At 40.0% G+C, this 18,389-nt stretch overlaps 1 protein-coding gene across 1 annotated transcript in view; it reads left to right on the top strand.

The window, feature by feature from the left end:
- ube2f (ubiquitin-conjugating enzyme E2F (putative)) overlaps nt 1-18,389 on the top strand; it is a 50,552-nt gene that overhangs the window by 20,221 nt on the left and 11,942 nt on the right. Inside the window, exons 5-9 of the mRNA XM_008292310.1 lie at nt 867-934; nt 4,916-4,986; nt 5,136-5,193; nt 12,813-12,845; nt 14,003-14,065. Coding sequence (XP_008290532.1) covers nt 867-934; nt 4,916-4,986; nt 5,136-5,193; nt 12,813-12,845; nt 14,003-14,065 — 293 coding nt within the window. The remainder of the gene's footprint in view (nt 1-866; nt 935-4,915; nt 4,987-5,135; nt 5,194-12,812; nt 12,846-14,002; nt 14,066-18,389) is intronic.

The following is an 18,389-nucleotide window of genomic DNA, read 5'->3' as shown; positions in this document are numbered from 1 at the left end:
CAGCTAATTAAAGATCCTTTTTAAAGAGACCTCACTTCCCGAACAAGCCTTTAATTGGCTTCAAAGGCTGCGAGTGAGGAGAGAGACGGATTGCCTGTGAATGGACAGGTGGGCTGAAAAATGTCACCACCGCCGACTGAGGATATTTCATTTATACCGTGTAAATGGTTTTTGCTTGCGTGTATGTGGCCCTCCTGAATGTAGCGTGTGTGTGTGTGGACATTGCAAGATGGAAAGCCAGAATTAAAATAGTATTATGTTTGGCCTGCAGAATATGATCAAATGGGCCTGTTCACGTCTGAGATTACCTGTTCAGTTTCTCCATTTGCACCTCTTCTGTTTTCACTGTTCTGCCATAGATGGAATCTTGGCTGCTGACTTCAGTTACATTGAATTCAGAAACTATCTGCACCTTTACCTCAGTGAGACACTACAGTGGCACTGCAGGGAGGTCCAACCAAAAGAGGGTTGCCTTCTCGAGGATCATGTGTACTCTAAACTGCAGAAGTAGTGCATGTGTGGAAATGAAAATCTCGTTCATTTTTTCAGTTAAAATAAGCCACAGGAAATGAAAAACACGCATAAATCTCAGACTGTTTTTGTATGAATGCTGGTTGTTGTGTTTGTGTTGGAGATGATGCTTTCAAGGACATTTTTTTTCTTATGACTGAGCTCTTCTTGTGCGTGACGCTGAATGCAGGAGCTCCAAGTATTAATGACACATTTCTAAACCCCGATCAGCAGCACATGGTGATGATCCAAGGCCTTGTCTTCACAGCAATATTTTCATTGATAAACAGTTTTTTTGCTTGTACATTACTGAATATTTTCTTGCTTTTTTGTTTTTTTACTTTGTCTTCTGTCAGATGAGGGTTACTACCAAAGCGGAAGGTTTCAGTTTGAAATAGATGTCCCTGAAGCCTATAACATGGTGGTAAGTAGTCCTGTTTTCTCTTTTTGTTTGGTGTGAAAATGTATTTGTGTTTGTTTTGTGTGTGTGTGTGTTGCCATCACCTCTTTCCTTTGTCTGCTCTTCCGTTCAAATTGCCACACAGGCATTATGTCGCTGTGCATTTGAGTCTTTTGCTACACATTATTCATACACATTGATTTCCTTTATGTGCAGCAATACTTGCTTTCGAAAAAGTTAGGGAAACGCTCAGTCATCACATTACAACAGCAAGTCAGTTGAACTTCTCGGATATTGATCTGTCCCGTTCGGATGCATCAGCGATTGGAAATCAGTTTCACCTGCTTTGGTGTGTGTTTCTGACCAAACTGTAAGAAAGGGACTCCATGAGGGTGGTATGAGGAGGGCCTCATGTCCTCTAGTGGGACCTGTCCCCAGCCCAGCACTGAACAGCTTGATTGGCATTCACCAGAGAACACCAGAATTGGCAGGTCCGCTGTTGGCGCTCTTCATAGACGAGAACAGCTTCGCATTAAGCGCATGCACCAGACATGAAAGTGTGGAGAGGCTGTGGTGAACACTGTTCCGTCTGCAGCGTAATCCAGCATGACTGGTTTGGCGGTGGGTCAGTGGTGGCCCGGGGAAGGCATGTCCTTCAAGGGTTGCACAGATTTGGCCAGAGTGTTTAGGGAGCTTCTGGATGACGAAGACATTGATGCCACTCACTGGCCCTCGTTCCCCAAACCTGAATCCAATTTAGAACCTCTGGGACATTATGAGTCGGTGCACTGATGTCCTGATCCAGATCCTTTCGAGACCATCTGCCGTCTCATCAGGAGCATGCCCAGTTGTTGTCAGGACAGGCACACGACTGAGCCACATTCTGAGTTGTTCCTGTGACTTGAGTGTTTAGTTCATTCAGGGTTAGTGATTATTACATAAGACGGCTCTTAGTTAACATGTTGCCCACCTTGTGAGCCTCCACATTAAGTCAGTCGCTGAACCACCTGGTTTGATGTCTGCTGTGGAATCACATTACAACAGAGTCGGCTGACTCTCCGAATGCTTTTCTTCATAACTGCAGGGTTTCAGTTAGAATTTAATGCATTGAATGATTATTTTTTTTATTCCTTCAGGCTAGCCAAATGTGTTTCACTTAGACACATAGAAAGTGCACAGAGGTGACGAACAGCAATGACTGAGAGACCCACCATTAAACAAAAGGTGTTGTTTGGACGAGACTTCAATTAATGAAAGATCAATTAAAACAGTATTTTTTAATTAATTTGAGCACTTCTCATTGCAAGAGGAGCCTGTACAGAAATCCACCCATAAACAAACACGACTACAAATACGTAATTAATCTAGTTTATATGGACACGATACATTTTAAACTTCCTTGTTCTTATATTTCCATCTCGATGCAATAGACACTCATCAAGCTCAGATTTTTTAAATGAATAAAATAGAAAAATCTGCTTGTGTCTGATGTAAGAGGCTAGGAGCTGTATAGATGTAAAACCTCCCTGATGGGAAGCTGCACCACAACACTAGATTCTTCAAATCAACTCAAATGAATCTGCTGAGAACTTAATTAGGCTGACCTTACGCCTCAAAATGCCAGTTGTTAGGGGAGCAGCACTCAATCAGTTCACTTCATCAGCCTCATAGTAATGTTTTTTTTTCCCTCAAAAAAATGTAATTAATCTCTGCAGGCGTGGATGATTACCTTTCTGTAGTCTGTAGCCACTTAACATTGATAACCTTGATGAATTGTTTAATCTTCATCCAAACATGCATTAATACAACTCGCACTGTCAGACGTAACACAGCAATAGTAGCAACTAGTTTATTAACTCTGTCTGTTATGTGTCTTTACTCAGCTGCAGTTGCTGTTATAACTGGCTTCATCCTTGCTTTCCATTAGTGGAAAACCAGTGAAGTACCCAAATCCAGTAGAGGTGATCATGTCCAGGAAGCCATAATCCAAACTGGGTTCATTCAATGTACTCCTAAGAAGTAACTCAGAATGTGACAGACCAGTACCGGTTGTAAAGCAGTAAATCATAAACACATAGCATGTGGCAACCAATTTAACACTCTATTTTGTTTTAGGAACAAGAGAACATGAGTTTAAAGAACTCTCCAAATGTTGGCAAGGATGCGGGGAAACAGCCTTCATTTCATAAATTCACATTCCGATTGCCAACTCAATGATGTTGTCGCTCGCCATTGCCATCAGCGTCGCAGAGGGTGCTGTGCTACACTGGCATTTTAGAACGTCATTATTTTAATAGCATATTTTAAGCCACGTTCTCTAAGAGCGCCAGCATCTTGCTGTGTTGAGAGAAAATTTAGCTCCTGCGCAGTTTGCTCTGCACTTCAATTTGCTGCTGATAACCAGGGCAGCATTGTAAATGATAGCAACTCGAATGTGAACCGACAGAGCAGACTCATGCTCAGGAAGATTGTCAAAATTAAGAAGAAATATTTTTTTCATGAACAATCGGTAGCTGTTGTTAAAATGAGAACAGGGTGTCATATCTTGCTATCTGAATTATACAGACTTTCATATAGTTCAGGCTCCCTCTTCCTTACTAAATAGCATGTAAACACCCATCGATGACAGATCACAAATAGACCAATGATGTGGCAGTATGAACCGGGGTATTCCCTCAGTGGTGTTTTCTTAATAGACGTAAGTGTGTTTACTACCTGAGCACATGTATTCCAGCAATTATAAAACAGCAGATGTAGTGTTTTGGGTTTTTTAGCTGACTTGTTTGTTGATCACAGGTAATAATGAGGCACTTTAATTCCAGATACAGAGGGAGAAGTGATTGTAAAAAGAGGGAGAAAGTCTAGTGCTCAGCTAATTTGCTTTGAGAAAGAGAGAGCCCACGTTGTGTGTTTGTAATGAAGGTCTGATAAGTATTGAGGTGACGGGCAATTTAAAACTTCTGCAAAGAGCTAAACTTTGTAGCAAAGTTTTGGGTTTATTAGGATCAAGTGGGAAGGCTAGAAAACTAGGAGGACATACTGAGACTTTCTCTACAGCGTGTCTGTACACAGTTTGATCTGGGTTTAGTGCAGAGTTTGAACAATGGGAGAACAGTAAATTGCAGCAAGGAGACATTGGTATGTTGAGGCAATCCATTTAAACCTTTCGTCCCTCATTTTCCTTGGATCTCTCCACTCGTGCTGTACTACTGTATCATTTGTCTTTTGCAGTATGCTTGGTTAATATTCACATTGCTGCAGACAAGTTGAAAATTTAACTCCTGCACTCATTCAGGTGCAGAGACTTTTTTTTCCTTCTCCCTCCAAGCATTTACTATACAAGTTTAAATCCACATTGGGACAAAGGGTAAAAGCCGACACAGAAGGCGCAGAAGCATCTGTGTTGACCAGCAGTAGTAAACGGACCATCTGTGGACACTGGCCTGAGTTTTGAGGGTTCATCTATTTGACAGCTGTTGGCTGAAGAGTCTAAAGCAGAAAAAGAGAAAGTGCTCTACGCATTACACATTTTAAGCATATTAACAGAAATTCTGCAGTTTGCTGTGTCCTTTTTTTTTCCCACTTTCTCTGTCGTTTGTGTGTTTGTGTGAGTCACATCCATATGCATGTGTCACATGTGAATTGTATGGATGCATATTTAAGAACTGGCTTAGGAAGAGTTTTACCCTACAAAGAAAACCTGCAGTAACCTTGGAGAGCCATGAGAGATTTATGTTTGACTGCTTGCAGACCTTCTTGCTGTTTTAAAGATAGTTATTTAAGATATATATATATTTTTTGCCTTTAGAAGATTGATTTATAGGATGATCCATTTGCCCCTTCTGTTAAGACTTAGCAAGATTAGGCTAAGACGTAGTTTAACATACAGAGATTGGCTGGCTACTACTGGTTATTAAATCACGTTTGAAATTAAATTAAACATTCAAATGAATTAAAATCTGCATCCCCTTCTTTCTGCTTCCTTTTTTTTTTTTTGTATCTCAGCCTCCTAAAGTGAGATGTCTGACCAGAATATGGCATCCTAATATCACAGAGAACGGAGAGATCTGTTTAAGGTATGTGACTTCTTCCTCTCTTTGTTTCAACTTCTGTGTTTAATTCTGAGTTTACGTTGTTGTTCCTCCTGCTGAGAAATGAATGGGAAACCCCTACTTTCAAAATGTTGTTTTCATGACTGTGTTCGTGCTTTTCTGTTTTCCTGCAGCTTATTGCGGGAACACTCTATCGACGGCACAGGCTGGGCCCCCACTAGAACATTGAAGGTAAATAAGTGGCATTTTCTCAGCAGAATGTGGTTAAATTTAAATGAATGTTAACTCGTGTGTTTCAGGGATTTTTAACCAAGGTAAAGGGGATAAGTTAAGGTGCTTTTACTCTAACTGTGACAAAAACAAATAAATCAGACCCCAAACGTCTACTGGGGGGTTGACGATGTCTGCTTGACAGTGACCAAAAATTTGGACCCCTCTCATTCCTACACATGGATTTGATTTATGAGCCTCTCCTTAGCTTTTAATACAGTAAAGATACACACCTTGCTGAAGCACCTGACAGGATAACAGGTCAACACAGTACCGGGGCTTTGTATTAAAAATTTCCTGCAGGATAGGCCACCAACATGTTGTGGTTAAAGGTTTCTAAGTCTTGCAATATTGTTTTAAACACGGGGGTCTCAGAGGTCTGGCTCTTCTTTCTGTTCACTCACTCTCTCATATATTGGCAGTGACCGTAACATGTGAATCTAACTGCAGCCCAATCTGACTTCTTGTAACAGTGGCTACATGGTGCTCAAACCTGTGAGGAGTTACTGGCTGTTGTAATGATGGATATTGTTAAACCGCCTGCACAGTGGATCGTCTAAAACACAAAAGACATGAATGTGTCAACCCTTGACATTATACCTTTTTTTTTTAATATCCAACCACTTTTTCTGCTTTCTTAAACAGACAAAAAATGAGGTGCGGGAAATACAGCTTAGGGCTATTGAAAACACCGTGGCTCTATTCTCTCAGAGCACAATAGCAAATCTTTTGCTGAGCTGAGTAAGGTAAACTCCACAATGAAAGGCTTTCCTAGCTGCATATGAAAGAGTGCCTTGACTTTTCATGCTTTTAGCCTTCACTCGATTGAGCACTTTTTTTTTCCCGCAAACTGTTAAGAAACAGTCACTGAAGTTGAAAGCAAGGACACCCTCTGCGATCCCTATTCAAGTTTTGACTAAAATAGCGTCGGATGGAAACTACCCGGCGAAACTTAATGCAGTTGTGAGGTGGAGCTCTGTCTTCCATGTTAAATCAGACTGCGCCTCCCTGCGGGGACCCGCGACTAGATCAACATTCCTCTCAATCGCTGCGCTGGTGTGCACTTGTAATTATAGAAATATGCAAATGTATGCATTTGAAGCACTTGGTGGTCCGTCTTCCTCTAGTGCCAGATTTCCCAGTTTAGAGTATCATCCAGTAAATCCTCTTTGGATACCTCTTGAGTTTCCAGCAAAGGCTCCTCTTGAAGTTATTGCCAGGATTTGTCTTATGCTTAAGAATTCTTTCTCTGCTTTTTGTACGTGTGCGTGTCAATCCAGGCCAACTACCTTCCTTTGCCTTATTTTTGCAAGTTCTTCTGCAAGTATGAGTGCACGTCTTTACCTGCCTCTAGAAGATGTATCCTTCTATGCTTTCTTGCAGAGCACGAAAAACAGATTCCCCATCATTGAAAACTATCAGATTAGACTAATTTGTTTTATCGCAGTGTCGTCGTAGTGCCGCCGTACCACTAAACACATTATGCTGTCAGTCATTTAATACACCAAGAAGAAACAGAAATCTCTGCCAAGATAATGCTCTAAAAGAAAATGTGTTGTATATTGATCTATTTTCCTATAACGTAAAATTAGGCTCCGATGATTGCATTGTGTCTGCGACCAAATCCAATTTGCTCTGAATACAGCAGCTGCATTTGCAATAACAACAGAATGTTGACCAGAACACAGTGGGGTTATGTGCGGAAATTAAAAACAACAACAATCTCATCTTGTTTAAATTTAATACAGCGTTTTCGTTGTTGTGACTTTAAAACTTGTGAATCACGATGCGAAAGGTTCTTTCTCTGAAACACCCCCGTCTGTTATAATGTGCTCAATTCTCAGATCTCAGTTCTTATTGTTTTGACTGCGTCCTTTTCTTGACCTTGATCCTGAGAAGGCAGGAAAGCAGCTTTGCATACACTATGAGCGCATGTCTTTGTACGCGTCTGTGTTCGTTGTAGCAAAAACCACCAGTTAGAACACGGTTGGGTTTGGGAAGCGCGTTCTTCAACCAACAAGGTGAAGCGTACAGAATTAAGGTTATCTTCAGTGTCTATGAAAAGTATTTGACAAATTCAAATTACCTCACCTTCATATTTGACGTGAAATCCATGCAATTATGAAATATCTGAATCTGATCGTATTGAGTTTTTAAATACGTGCTCTGTGTCAACACTAGTACAATACTGGTGTCACACTCGCAAGTAGATGCAGCATTCTAGCTGTGGGTCAAAGTTAGGCTTCGCAGAGCTTTACAAAGTTCAGCTGTGACAGAAATGTAAATAATAATAATAATAATTTTATTTATAAAGCACTTTTGGTCAAAGTGCTGTTCAGGCAATAAATCAAACACAGTCAATAAAACAACACAATCCAACAATTGAGGATACATAAGATAATGTGTACATGTGGGTCTTTAGCTTTGCTTTAAAAACATCCACAGAACAGGCCTGTCTCATGTCGAGAGGGAGACTGTTCCACAGTGTCGGGGCACAGGATGGAAAAGCTCGCTCACCAACAGTCTTTTTCCTGACCTTCGGCACAGTCAGCAGTGCAGATCCTTGCGAGCGGAGGGCACGAGAAGGTGCATACAACGAATAACAACATTGAATAAATAAGAGGGTGCCAGTCTATTTAAAATGTTAAAAGTCAATAAAAGCACCTTAAAATCAGCAGGAGCCTGACATGGAAGCCAGTGCAAAGAGGCCAGCACCGGGGTCATGTGATTGAATTTTCCAGCTCCAGTCAGAAAGACTATCAGCGATGTCTGTGCTCAAAGTGTTGGTTGTGCTTTTTTTGGGTTTATTTTTTTTATGGCTACCTGTTTCTATCTCTGGCCCGTCTGACAGTCGGTGGATGCCGGTTTGAAACACAGTCCGTGTTTGTTTACTCGAGGGTAGGTGTGGATGTGGTCGTACGTGTGAGAGCGGCTGAGCTCGGGGTTCATGTGCGTCAGCAAATGTCACTGAGAGCACGAACATATGTGAGAAAAAGAAAGTGCGAAAGCGAATCAGAAAGGATTGTGCTGAGTGGGTGATGCTGTCCCTGTTCACTGGTCACCACTCTTCTCCACTTCAGCCCACACATTGCTGCATGAGATGCCTTTACAGTAATGGCTTATATTGGAAACTTAGCACATGTACTGTATATTGGCAGAGTGCAAAAATATAGTCGTGTCAAACTCTCTACTTCGCTGCTTTAGTGTTTTTTTAGCAGAACATTGTGCTTGTACAATGTTTAATTATGACTCAACATATTTTCTTTATGTGTTTTTGTTGAGCAGTTGTTCTCTGGAAGTACAAGGGCAATTTAGCTGTATGTATTATAGAGACAAAATTGGAGTGCTTTTATAGACAAAGTGATGACACAGACGGAGTTTGTTAACAATGCAATTAGTTGCACTTTATGTATTCGGGGCATGTTTGCCATATAGTTTATATCACTGTAAATCCATATCTGGGTGGAATTTATTTGGCTCTGAAAGCAAGATGAAGGTTACTTTAGGTCATTGAAAAGGGATCGCCGTATGTATTGGGTGTAATCTGTAATTCCTAGTTTGTTTCATTTCTTGTTAAAAGCAAGAACCTGCGATCAAATCTAGATTTATGGTAACTACATACAACACGGGCTATGGAAATATGTGCCATGCAAAATGCAGTGAAATTGATTTTAAGTTGAATAAAATATGTTTTTGGCAAGAGTGTAGGGACAGAAAATGTTAACAGTATTCCTTTAGCTGGAAAGCACCGTGCAGTGGTGCTTTAACCATTATACTGGCAGGGTGTCCTTGTGGTAAAAGCAGGAACACAAAGTAGATCTTGTGTACTCAGTTTGTTGGATTAACTTTTGCACATAATTGTTGGAGGGGATGTTTTATTAAAGTCTTAATTTTGGTCAAGGGAGTATACCCAACTGGGTAACATTTTATAATAACTATCCATTATAACTAGTTAATAGATCATTTGTAAACTGTTTATTAGTGAGTTATTAACCACTTGTTAAGTGTTTGTTGATGATTTATAACGATGCCTTATAGATAGTTAATATACATTTACAAACTGTTAGTTAATGAGTTATAAATGACTTGTTAACTGTATATTAATGATTTACAGCCATACCTTATAAACCAGTCATAAGTCACGAACAAGCCATTAGTGAATTACTTACTAATGACTTGCTAAGTATCAGTTAATAGTTTATATATGTTATTGGGACCTTATTCTAAAGTTGCAACTCTTCCACAACTGCTCCCCCCACCGTCTTTTCTTTCTTCCCTTTTTTTTGGTCTTCTATTTTTTCTTGTACTTTTAGTGCGGCGTGAGCTGTCTTTGTTTTGAATGTCACAATAATGATCATTCGTCAAATCCGTTTTTTAACTCCCAAACCCTACCCTCTTGCGTGGAGGGACAAAGGTCTGCTGCCGGATTTGACAGCCTTAAAAAAAACACGCCCAATTCAATTTTCAAAGGGGGATATGACAGCCTTTCACAATCTCTAACGTCTAAAATCCTGACTAAAAACCTCCAAAATAGCCTGCCTCTATAAATACCTGGCAGCATTTTGGGTTTAGCTCAACAGGAGTCAATACAAGTTTTGGTAAATACATTACTGTGGTATCATGGTGCCATTTAATTAGGTTTTTTTGATGTGATTGTTAGCGTGTGGCGAACAGAGAGGAGAGTTTATGTCGCTCAGCACGGAGTTTTCGGCAAGATTATTTTCACACGCTTTTATCGCACGCTATGCAGTTGTTTGCGTTTCAGAGTATTCGCAGTCCAAAGCTTTGTCTAATTATGTAAATGAAATGAGTTTACGCATGCGACATGACTGAAAGATAATTGAATGGAAATCCTGAAAGCGTTCATTTCAAACTGTCAGTCGGTGGAGCAGATGACAGTTGTTTGCAGTCATTCTCAGTGAAATAACGCTTTTCTTTTTTTCTTTTTTTTGTCTTGTCTGGTCTTTCATGATGTTTTCCACAACTCATTATATTTTGTCACTGTGTCACTGCTGTTCTTAATTATATGTCACTGAACTGTTCCTGTAAGTAGGAAGTGGAGGATAATGAAAGTCACAAGCTGCAGCGATAACGGGCCATTATGTTACAGCCTCTATGATTGTTCATACATGGACCCCTACAGCCTCAGGCCACTTTCAGACATGGTGGAAAGCCACAGCCTGCATGTTACTGTGGTGTATTAGTGAACCCATAGTGGCAGGATGTTTAGAGGTTATTTTTTTTTAGAACGATTTTGAACTATTTTAAGATAGATTTTTATTCTACTACCGTGCTGTTGCCTCGTCTCGGGGAAAAAACATGCAGCCATCCTTGTGAAGGTTATTGCTGAGAGATGTATTTACTGTACAAAACCGTTCCCATCTAGTGACTAAAAGTTAAATACATTTACATTTCTAGAATTTACTTAACACTGGAATGTGTAAAAGTTGTGCATATATATATATATATATATATATAGTTGTGAAAAGTACAGTGGAAAAGTATACATATCACATTGAAATTATTTTTTTGACATATTTGGACTGGCAATCACCTTAAATGTACCTTGAGATAAATATGACATACTTAAACACAAGAAAAACTAATTTTTCAACAAAAATATCACTAAATGTAATATTGTATTGCCCCCTCTTAGCAGAAATAATGTACTATTTTAACTTGTTAACCATTTCTGGTATCAGCTTGCAAAAATGTTCGACCACTCTTCCGTGCAAAATCCCTTCAATTGCAAGATGTTTGAGGGATTTTATTGACCTTTCTAGTGCATCTCTATAAAATCTTCAACATTCTTTTTGTATTTTAACTCAAATAGGTAAGCTTTCATATATTCTATATTCACATGTAAGCTGAAATGTTTCAAGCCTTTTTTTTGTTTTTTGTTTTTTGCTTTATATTTGGTGTTTATGGCTTATCGCTCGTGAAAATTCAAAATTCAGTATCTCAAACTATTTGAATATTTCCGTAGATCAGGGATCTCCAACTCCAGTCCTCGTAAGCTACAGTCCTGCAGGTTTTAGATGTTTCCATACGGCAACACACCTGACTCAAAGTAATGGATCTCCAACAGCTTGTTGTCAAGTTCTACACAAGTCTGTTAGTGGTCCATTAATCTGAATCAGGTGTGTTTCAGTACAGAAACATCGAAAACCTGCAGGACAGAAGCTCACGAGGACCGGAGTTCGATCAATCAGAAAAAGGATTTCCAATACAGAAATGCCCATAATGTTCATTTATACACACAGTACTTGGTTCAGGTACCATATGTTCTAATGTTTTTTTTTGTACAAGGCTGTAAGCATGAATTTTCAAGCCGTACAATTTTGCCATGGGAGTCTATTGGGATTGACACTTAGAGACATTCGTGGGACTACAGATGTTGACACTTTCACATTGGCTTAATCTTTTTTCAGCTCTACATGTTCCTGCTTGTTTTTTTTTTCCATGCGCTGTCTGATTCAAAATCCCTCACAAGGAGATTCAGATCTGACCAGGCGATTTCATAACACCCGTGTCTTCTTTTGAAGTCATTCCTTGATGACTTTGCTGCTGTGCTTCAAATCAGCATTCCGCTGAAGCTTCCAATTTCACTTCACCTTCAACTCTCAGAAAGATGGCCTCACTTTATCTTCAAGTACTCTTTGATAAGATGCAGAGTTCACTGTGGCATCAATGACGAAAACGGAGCAACTCCAAAGCATTACATTCACAGCATCAAGCAGTGTAGTTGGTTAAAGGTTCTTTTCCTAAAAAAAAAAGCTGTCTTTGGTTAAACATGTCTACTGTTACTGACATTATTCCAAAAGGCCTCATTGGCAAATTAATAGCTCTGCACTAATGTTCTTTTTGGACAACGAATACTTTCTCCTGTCATGTCTTTCATGCAAATTTGGGCAAACCTTTCTGATTGTAGATGCACGGGCTTTAGGGGTTACCTGTGATGAAACCTTGGGGTTCTTGGAGACTGCTAGAGTGGCCAGTCCAGGACATGCTGACAGTTGTTTGATACAGCCCTTGGAGATGATTTTCCTTATAGTGTGTGAATGTGTGTGTTTTTAATCCACTGCCAGAGTCACAGACATCGACAAACTCTTTTTCTAAGAGCTTTTTTTAGATTTGGCATGATGGCACCATGAATAAAATTGTAAATGCATTGTACTAATGGAAAACAATTACATTTTTTTTGTAAATGGCAACAGCATGTGAAAGGATTTTTTTTGTTTTGTTTGTTTTTCTGCTTAAATAATAAGCCTTTGACTGTAGGTAATGTAACAGACATTTTATTACCATGCACATTTTCCCAGGCATTTTTGAGTTTATTATATCAGCTACACACAAATAATGAAAATAACTGTTGGCTTCATAATCAGATTAAAAAAAATATTAGATGAGTCAAGGACTGGAATAGGAGTGAAAAAAAAACAGCTGGACATCCTGAATACATTCAATAAACATGTACAGTATACTTATAAAATAATAGAGTAAGCTTTGTCTTCGAGTGTAATAGGATATTTTTGCAGTTTGAGTATCTGATCATGCTTTTTGTTTGTGTTTTTTCCTAGGACGTGGTCTGGGGATTGAACTCCTTGTTTACTGTAAGTTCCTCTTGTTTTCACTTCATTAACACACTCACGTTTTTTTTCCCCCTCTATAATCTGTCAATTAAATAAAGGAAGTCCAGCCAAAATGCCGCCTCTTTGAACTGAATCATTTAACCATCTGGTTTACAAATAGATCTTCACTATAAAAGCTGCTCACTGTATGTAGGTTACACGAGTGACATTAGATGAGATTAAGCAAGGCCCTTGTTTATTCCATTTACAGCTGTAATAAGCCCATAATTTCTGACTTTGGGAAATTATATTTCTCATTATGAAGAACACTTTGAGGTAATAGGGAAATAAAAGCAACAAAATTAGATTACACATCGCATTGTGGAGATGCAACGCCAGCTGGCTCGTGATGTCTCCCAGAGCCAAGTCTTGTAAGGATCAGCAGTAATTCATTACCAACTCTTCAGGAAATGAAGAAAATTGATAGCTAATTATGTTCAGTGTTATGTTTGGGGAAAAATATTGATATGGTTTCCCATTTGGAACTATGGTGCAGTGAGACGAGCATTTTATCATGCGGATATGCTCACAAACATGCAGAAGTAAAATTCCAAAATTAGACGATTTGAAGGTTATTATAACATTTTTTTCTATTTAATTAGGCAGCAAGCAATGAGGTTAAAAATAATCCCTTTATTTAGTTTAGTCACATCATGCAAGTTTCACTTAATGCAAACTTCAATAAATTTATCAGTGATTGCATTTGAAACATGTCTGCACTTTCCCTCGGGTCAGCACAGTGTCTGTGACGATAATGGCGATGGTAATCTACACAGATACTGGGTCATGCACTAAGTCTTACCTCTTAATCAGGAAGCAACCTCTCAGGCCATTCTGCTTTTTATCTCTAATAACACTCTCGCCTCACTCGCCGTACGTGTCATCTCTAAGGCAACAGAGTAATTACGCGCAGTCGCAGTCGCTGGATCCGAGGTGACACTGCAGGCAGCAAGCGGTGGTGAAGTTGGTGGTGTTTCCCACAGCAGCTTTTCTTTAATTATCAACATAGTCCCAAAGTACTACTGATTAAACATTTGAGATCTTCTGGCCACAAGCAATCAATCGTTGATTTATGTTGACACTGGGCTTCAGCGTTGCTGTTTCTGGCTTTTATCTCTTGTTCTTCATCTCTTCTGCAGGACCTGTTGAACTTTGATGACCCGCTGAACATCGATGCAGCAGAACATCATCTGAGAGACAAGGTGAGGCACATCCAGGGTGATTCCAAAAGTGATCGTTTACTCTGTTTCATCATCAGATAAAGATTCAGTGCAAACCGTGACTCTAGTCATTGACACGCGGTGACTCACTTGTGAATCATTCCCCACACTGGCTCAGATGTGCTTATCGTTGTCATAATCTTAGTCATGTTCGTGGCTTTGTTGATATCCTGAACAGAAAATATATTGAGACTGGCCGCGCAGCTGCTGCAGAAACTACATTTCCTCTGCAGCGTTCAGCGACGCCCTGCGCGCGATACTTGGTTCTGTAGGTGGGATTCAGTCATAATGGAGAGTGCTTTGTAATGGGTTGAAGACAAAGAGCGCGCAGCAGCCTTTCTGAGCAGACGAGAGCCATGACGGTATACTCCAGAGCCGTATGGGCGCACCAGGTGCATATGGCATTTCAGAGAAAGGTAATCGTTCATGGATGACGATTTAATTCAACGCCTCAGCAACACACAACAGGCGCTACGATTTGTAAGTCAAATCAGAACCCTGAGCTGGAACTCTGAATTCCCACACCCGTCCCCGTTCTCTCCTCGGTGGTGTGTATGCTGTGTATTCAGACTTTAATTACATTTTATCAGAGATACACTGGGTCTTTCCATTCAGGCTTTTTTTGGCGTAGACTCAGCAGTAATAGGAGTGGTTGAATGCCAACCTTCCTCTGAACAAAGCAAACACACAGGATGTTTCTAAAAGATATGCGCCCTGGCTAATTGATCTTATTCCCTCTGCGTCGCCCCCATTGGAGCTCTCATTTATGTGTCTCGCTTGTGCATCCACGCTCTTCCATTCAGTTATTTATCAGCATGTAAGGCAGTGTCATAAATGTTAAGGAGCCGATGAGTGTTTTTAGTTCAGTGATTCATTCTCTGGATTGCCAGCTGAACTTTGCAGGGAGGCAGCTGACCATGGAAATAATCATGAGCCTTAATCAGGGCCGCCTGAAAGCATCTTGAAGTACGATGTTGACCTTTGGCTCTTCACACATACACTTGCTGCAGTGGAATGTGCCCAATGGTGCGTGGCAGTGGCTGCGATGCCATGTGATGTGCAGAAGTCTGTTTGTCTGTGTGAGAGAGTGAGTGTGTGATAATTGTTGCTTTATGGCAGGAGGTAGGATTGTTATGATGTGCGTCTTCTCCCAGGTGCAGGAGTAGGATGTCCTCTGGGAGCATAAAGTAAACAAACAGAAGTCATTTTATTGTATCAGAAACCTGGATTAATTAGCCAGTGACGCCAAGGCTCAGTAGTTTCTCTGAGGCCATACGAAGCAGAACATTTTGAACAAACTGCTGTGAGTTCTAATGCATAGGAACACATCATGTACTGGATATGCAACAGTAGGACCTTATTTAATATCACAACCAAGTGCATTTGTAACTTTGCTGCTGAATAGGGATTTTTGTCATGCGTGTAGTCAATTCTTAATTTCTCAGCTTTACCCTCAGCTTACTGAATAGGTGGAAATATTTTATATTCTTGCAGGATTACCTGAACCGCTCGCTTTAAAACAAACAAACAAAAAAAGCCACATGATTGACTTAACAGGCACTGATGGTTTCCCAATGAAAGAAGCTGAAAGCTAAGGTGGAGTGGTTGCCAATCAAGGCTTGTTATTACCACGTGTCAGAAGAAATCTAGTCTAGAAGTATTTTTCTATTCATAAAGTATTTTTCTATTCTATGAAGTATTTTTCTATTTATAAAGTATTTTTTCTATTCTAAAAAAAACCCCCAAAAAACAAAAAAACAAAAAAACAAAAACCCCAGTAATTTCCCAGACTGGGATAAATAAAGTATTTTTCTATTCTATCTATTCTATTCTAAAGCTTGCCAGCATTTAAAATGTTTTGAAAAACAACTCTGACAAAGTTAAATTCAAACTCTGTATGCAGAGAGTTGTCTATCATTAAGTAATATCACATGTGGCAAACCACTTGAAACAGGTGGGCTCATGTCAGTTATTTCGTAGTAGGCAATGCCATGAATTTATTTCAAAGTGTTTCTTTTGGTACAACATTAAAAGCATGAAGAATGGAGTAAAATAAAAAATAAACAGTATAAATACATATGTGCTGCCTGTACTTTTACTCCGACAACTTCTAAATTCATAAAGTAGGCCAACACCACATGCTGCCTTTTGTTGATTTTTAAATATTCAATGATCATGTTAATGTGGGGGCTGCAAGGTGGCGCAGTTGGTAGCACTGTTGCCTCGCAACAGTGCTACCGGTTCGCCTCCCGGTGGGGGCACCGGAATCTTTCTGCGTGGAGTCTCCATGTTCTCCCCGTGCAGCGTGGGTTCTCTCCGGGTTCTCCGGCTTGCTCCCACAAGGCCAAAAACATGTTGAGGTTAATTGGTGATTCTAAATTGTCTGTAGGTGTGAATGTGAGTGTGCTTGGTTGTCTGTCTCTAAGTGTAGCCCTGTGATAGACTGGTGACCTGTCCAGGGTGTCCCCTGCCTTCACCCTGAGTCAGCTGGGATAGACTCCAGCCCCCCATGACCCTAGTGAGGATTAAGCGGTGTATAGATAATGGATGGATGGATGGATGTTAATGTGGTTGAAGTCATCACTTAAACTTGTATCAATGAATTTTCTAATTGTCAGATAATCTGTCTGAAAAGGCACGAATATTAGAATCTTCATGTTGAACAGCCAAATCCAATCCGACAACATTTTGATTGTCAAAAACACCAGTGAGTTGTCTGATAAAATGTGAGTGAACTCCAGATCTTTTTGATTATTCACATGAATGTTTGGACTTTTTTTTGGTTTTTTTTGTTTTGTAATAGCTCTGATTTCACAAAGTTATTTAATTAATTAATTTGAAAAGTTAGACGCGTTACATAAATCTATATTTTCTGTGAGTTTTAGTGATGCTTCATCATCCTGTCGTGGCACAACAACTGAAAACACAAAGTCATCCATCCGTGACCCACTCCCACTGAGTCGCAGCCTGCTGTAATCAACTTCAGCAGCGAGTGGATAGAGGTGTGGGAGTGTGTGTCAGCACATAAGTGTGCTTGTGTGTGTGGCGGTGTGTGTTTGTGTGTGTGTGTTGAGGCTTTTGAAGTGCAGCTCCTCCTGTGGCTGCTCTCTGAATACATTAGCTGGTTTAAGTGGCTAAAAGGAAGCATCCTCATGGGCGATGTACTGTAAGTGTGTGAGCCGTACGTGTTTGTCGGTGATCGTTCTGTTTTACTGTTGGTAGTTGTGCACAGACGCCTGTATAACAAACAAACAGAGTTTAAGGATGACACTTAGTAGGACAGGGTAATCAACCCGAAAGAGTGTAAGAGCATGTGTTGTGTTTAGCTGTTCAGGGATATTTTTATCTGACCATTTTGTATTAATACTTAATATTTAACTAGGAACTGTGGGATCTGATACCCCCTTTGCAGGGAGTCAAGGTAATATGGAGTAGCCGGCTTTTCAGACTGTCAGGCTGAAGTCAAAGTGGATCCTGTGATGGATGTCAAGGGATTGCTGCAAACACCACCTTTGTCCGTACCAATCCCCCGGCACATTTTTGTTTGACTCTTTATGAAAAAAGCAGATTAATAATGAGCCTCGAAATGTGCACACACTCTGACATTTGATGTCCTCAGGAGAGACTTCTTATCTGCAAATACTAATCAGCTCCGTCTATAACATGAAAAAATATGTGAAAGAAATAGAGGCTGATTGTCATTTGGGTTCTTGGGATTTGGGTTGCAGCCAAGGAAGGGTATCATTTTGGCATTTGATATCCCTTATCTGTATTTCCCTTGGAAGGTACACACTCCATAACACCGATTTTAAGCAAGTTTTGAGTTTGAAATATGTTCTTACTGATCATACCCTCAAGCAACTGGAAAGTATTGTGGTAAACGGTGTTCAGACATTTTAGCAGTGGCGTTCAAGAACAGCAAGTCGTGTAAACAAGTATATTTCAAGTAAATTTTTGCAAACACGTTCAAAAATTAAAATGTGGATGTTTCCATGAACATTTTTGGAGCAGCCAGAGTGGTTTCTTCAGAAGGCAGAGGTAGAGGCTATAAAACGTTCTGCTGTAATAAGCAATATAAGAAGTGGGGAAACAAAACCAGCTGTTTGCTAACTTTGAAAAAAACATGCAGAAGAAGAAGGGAAAGGCAAAATGTTGGCCACATACAAGCAAAAAATGGATACAAGTCTTCAGGTTTAGTTTTCAATCTTTGAGTTGTAGTTATTCTTTCATGTCAGCTGGCCTTGCTTCATGCTGTCCAGAAGCAAACACAACAAAAGAAGCGAAAACAGTTGATGAATTGTGAGAG

This window comes from Stegastes partitus, unplaced genomic scaffold (genome assembly GCF_000690725.1).
Source record: "Stegastes partitus isolate 25-593 unplaced genomic scaffold, Stegastes_partitus-1.0.2 Scaffold801, whole genome shotgun sequence".
In the NCBI taxonomy this organism is placed as follows: domain Eukaryota; kingdom Metazoa; phylum Chordata; class Actinopteri; family Pomacentridae; genus Stegastes; species Stegastes partitus.
This window is presented reverse-complemented; position numbering and strand designations above follow the sequence as displayed.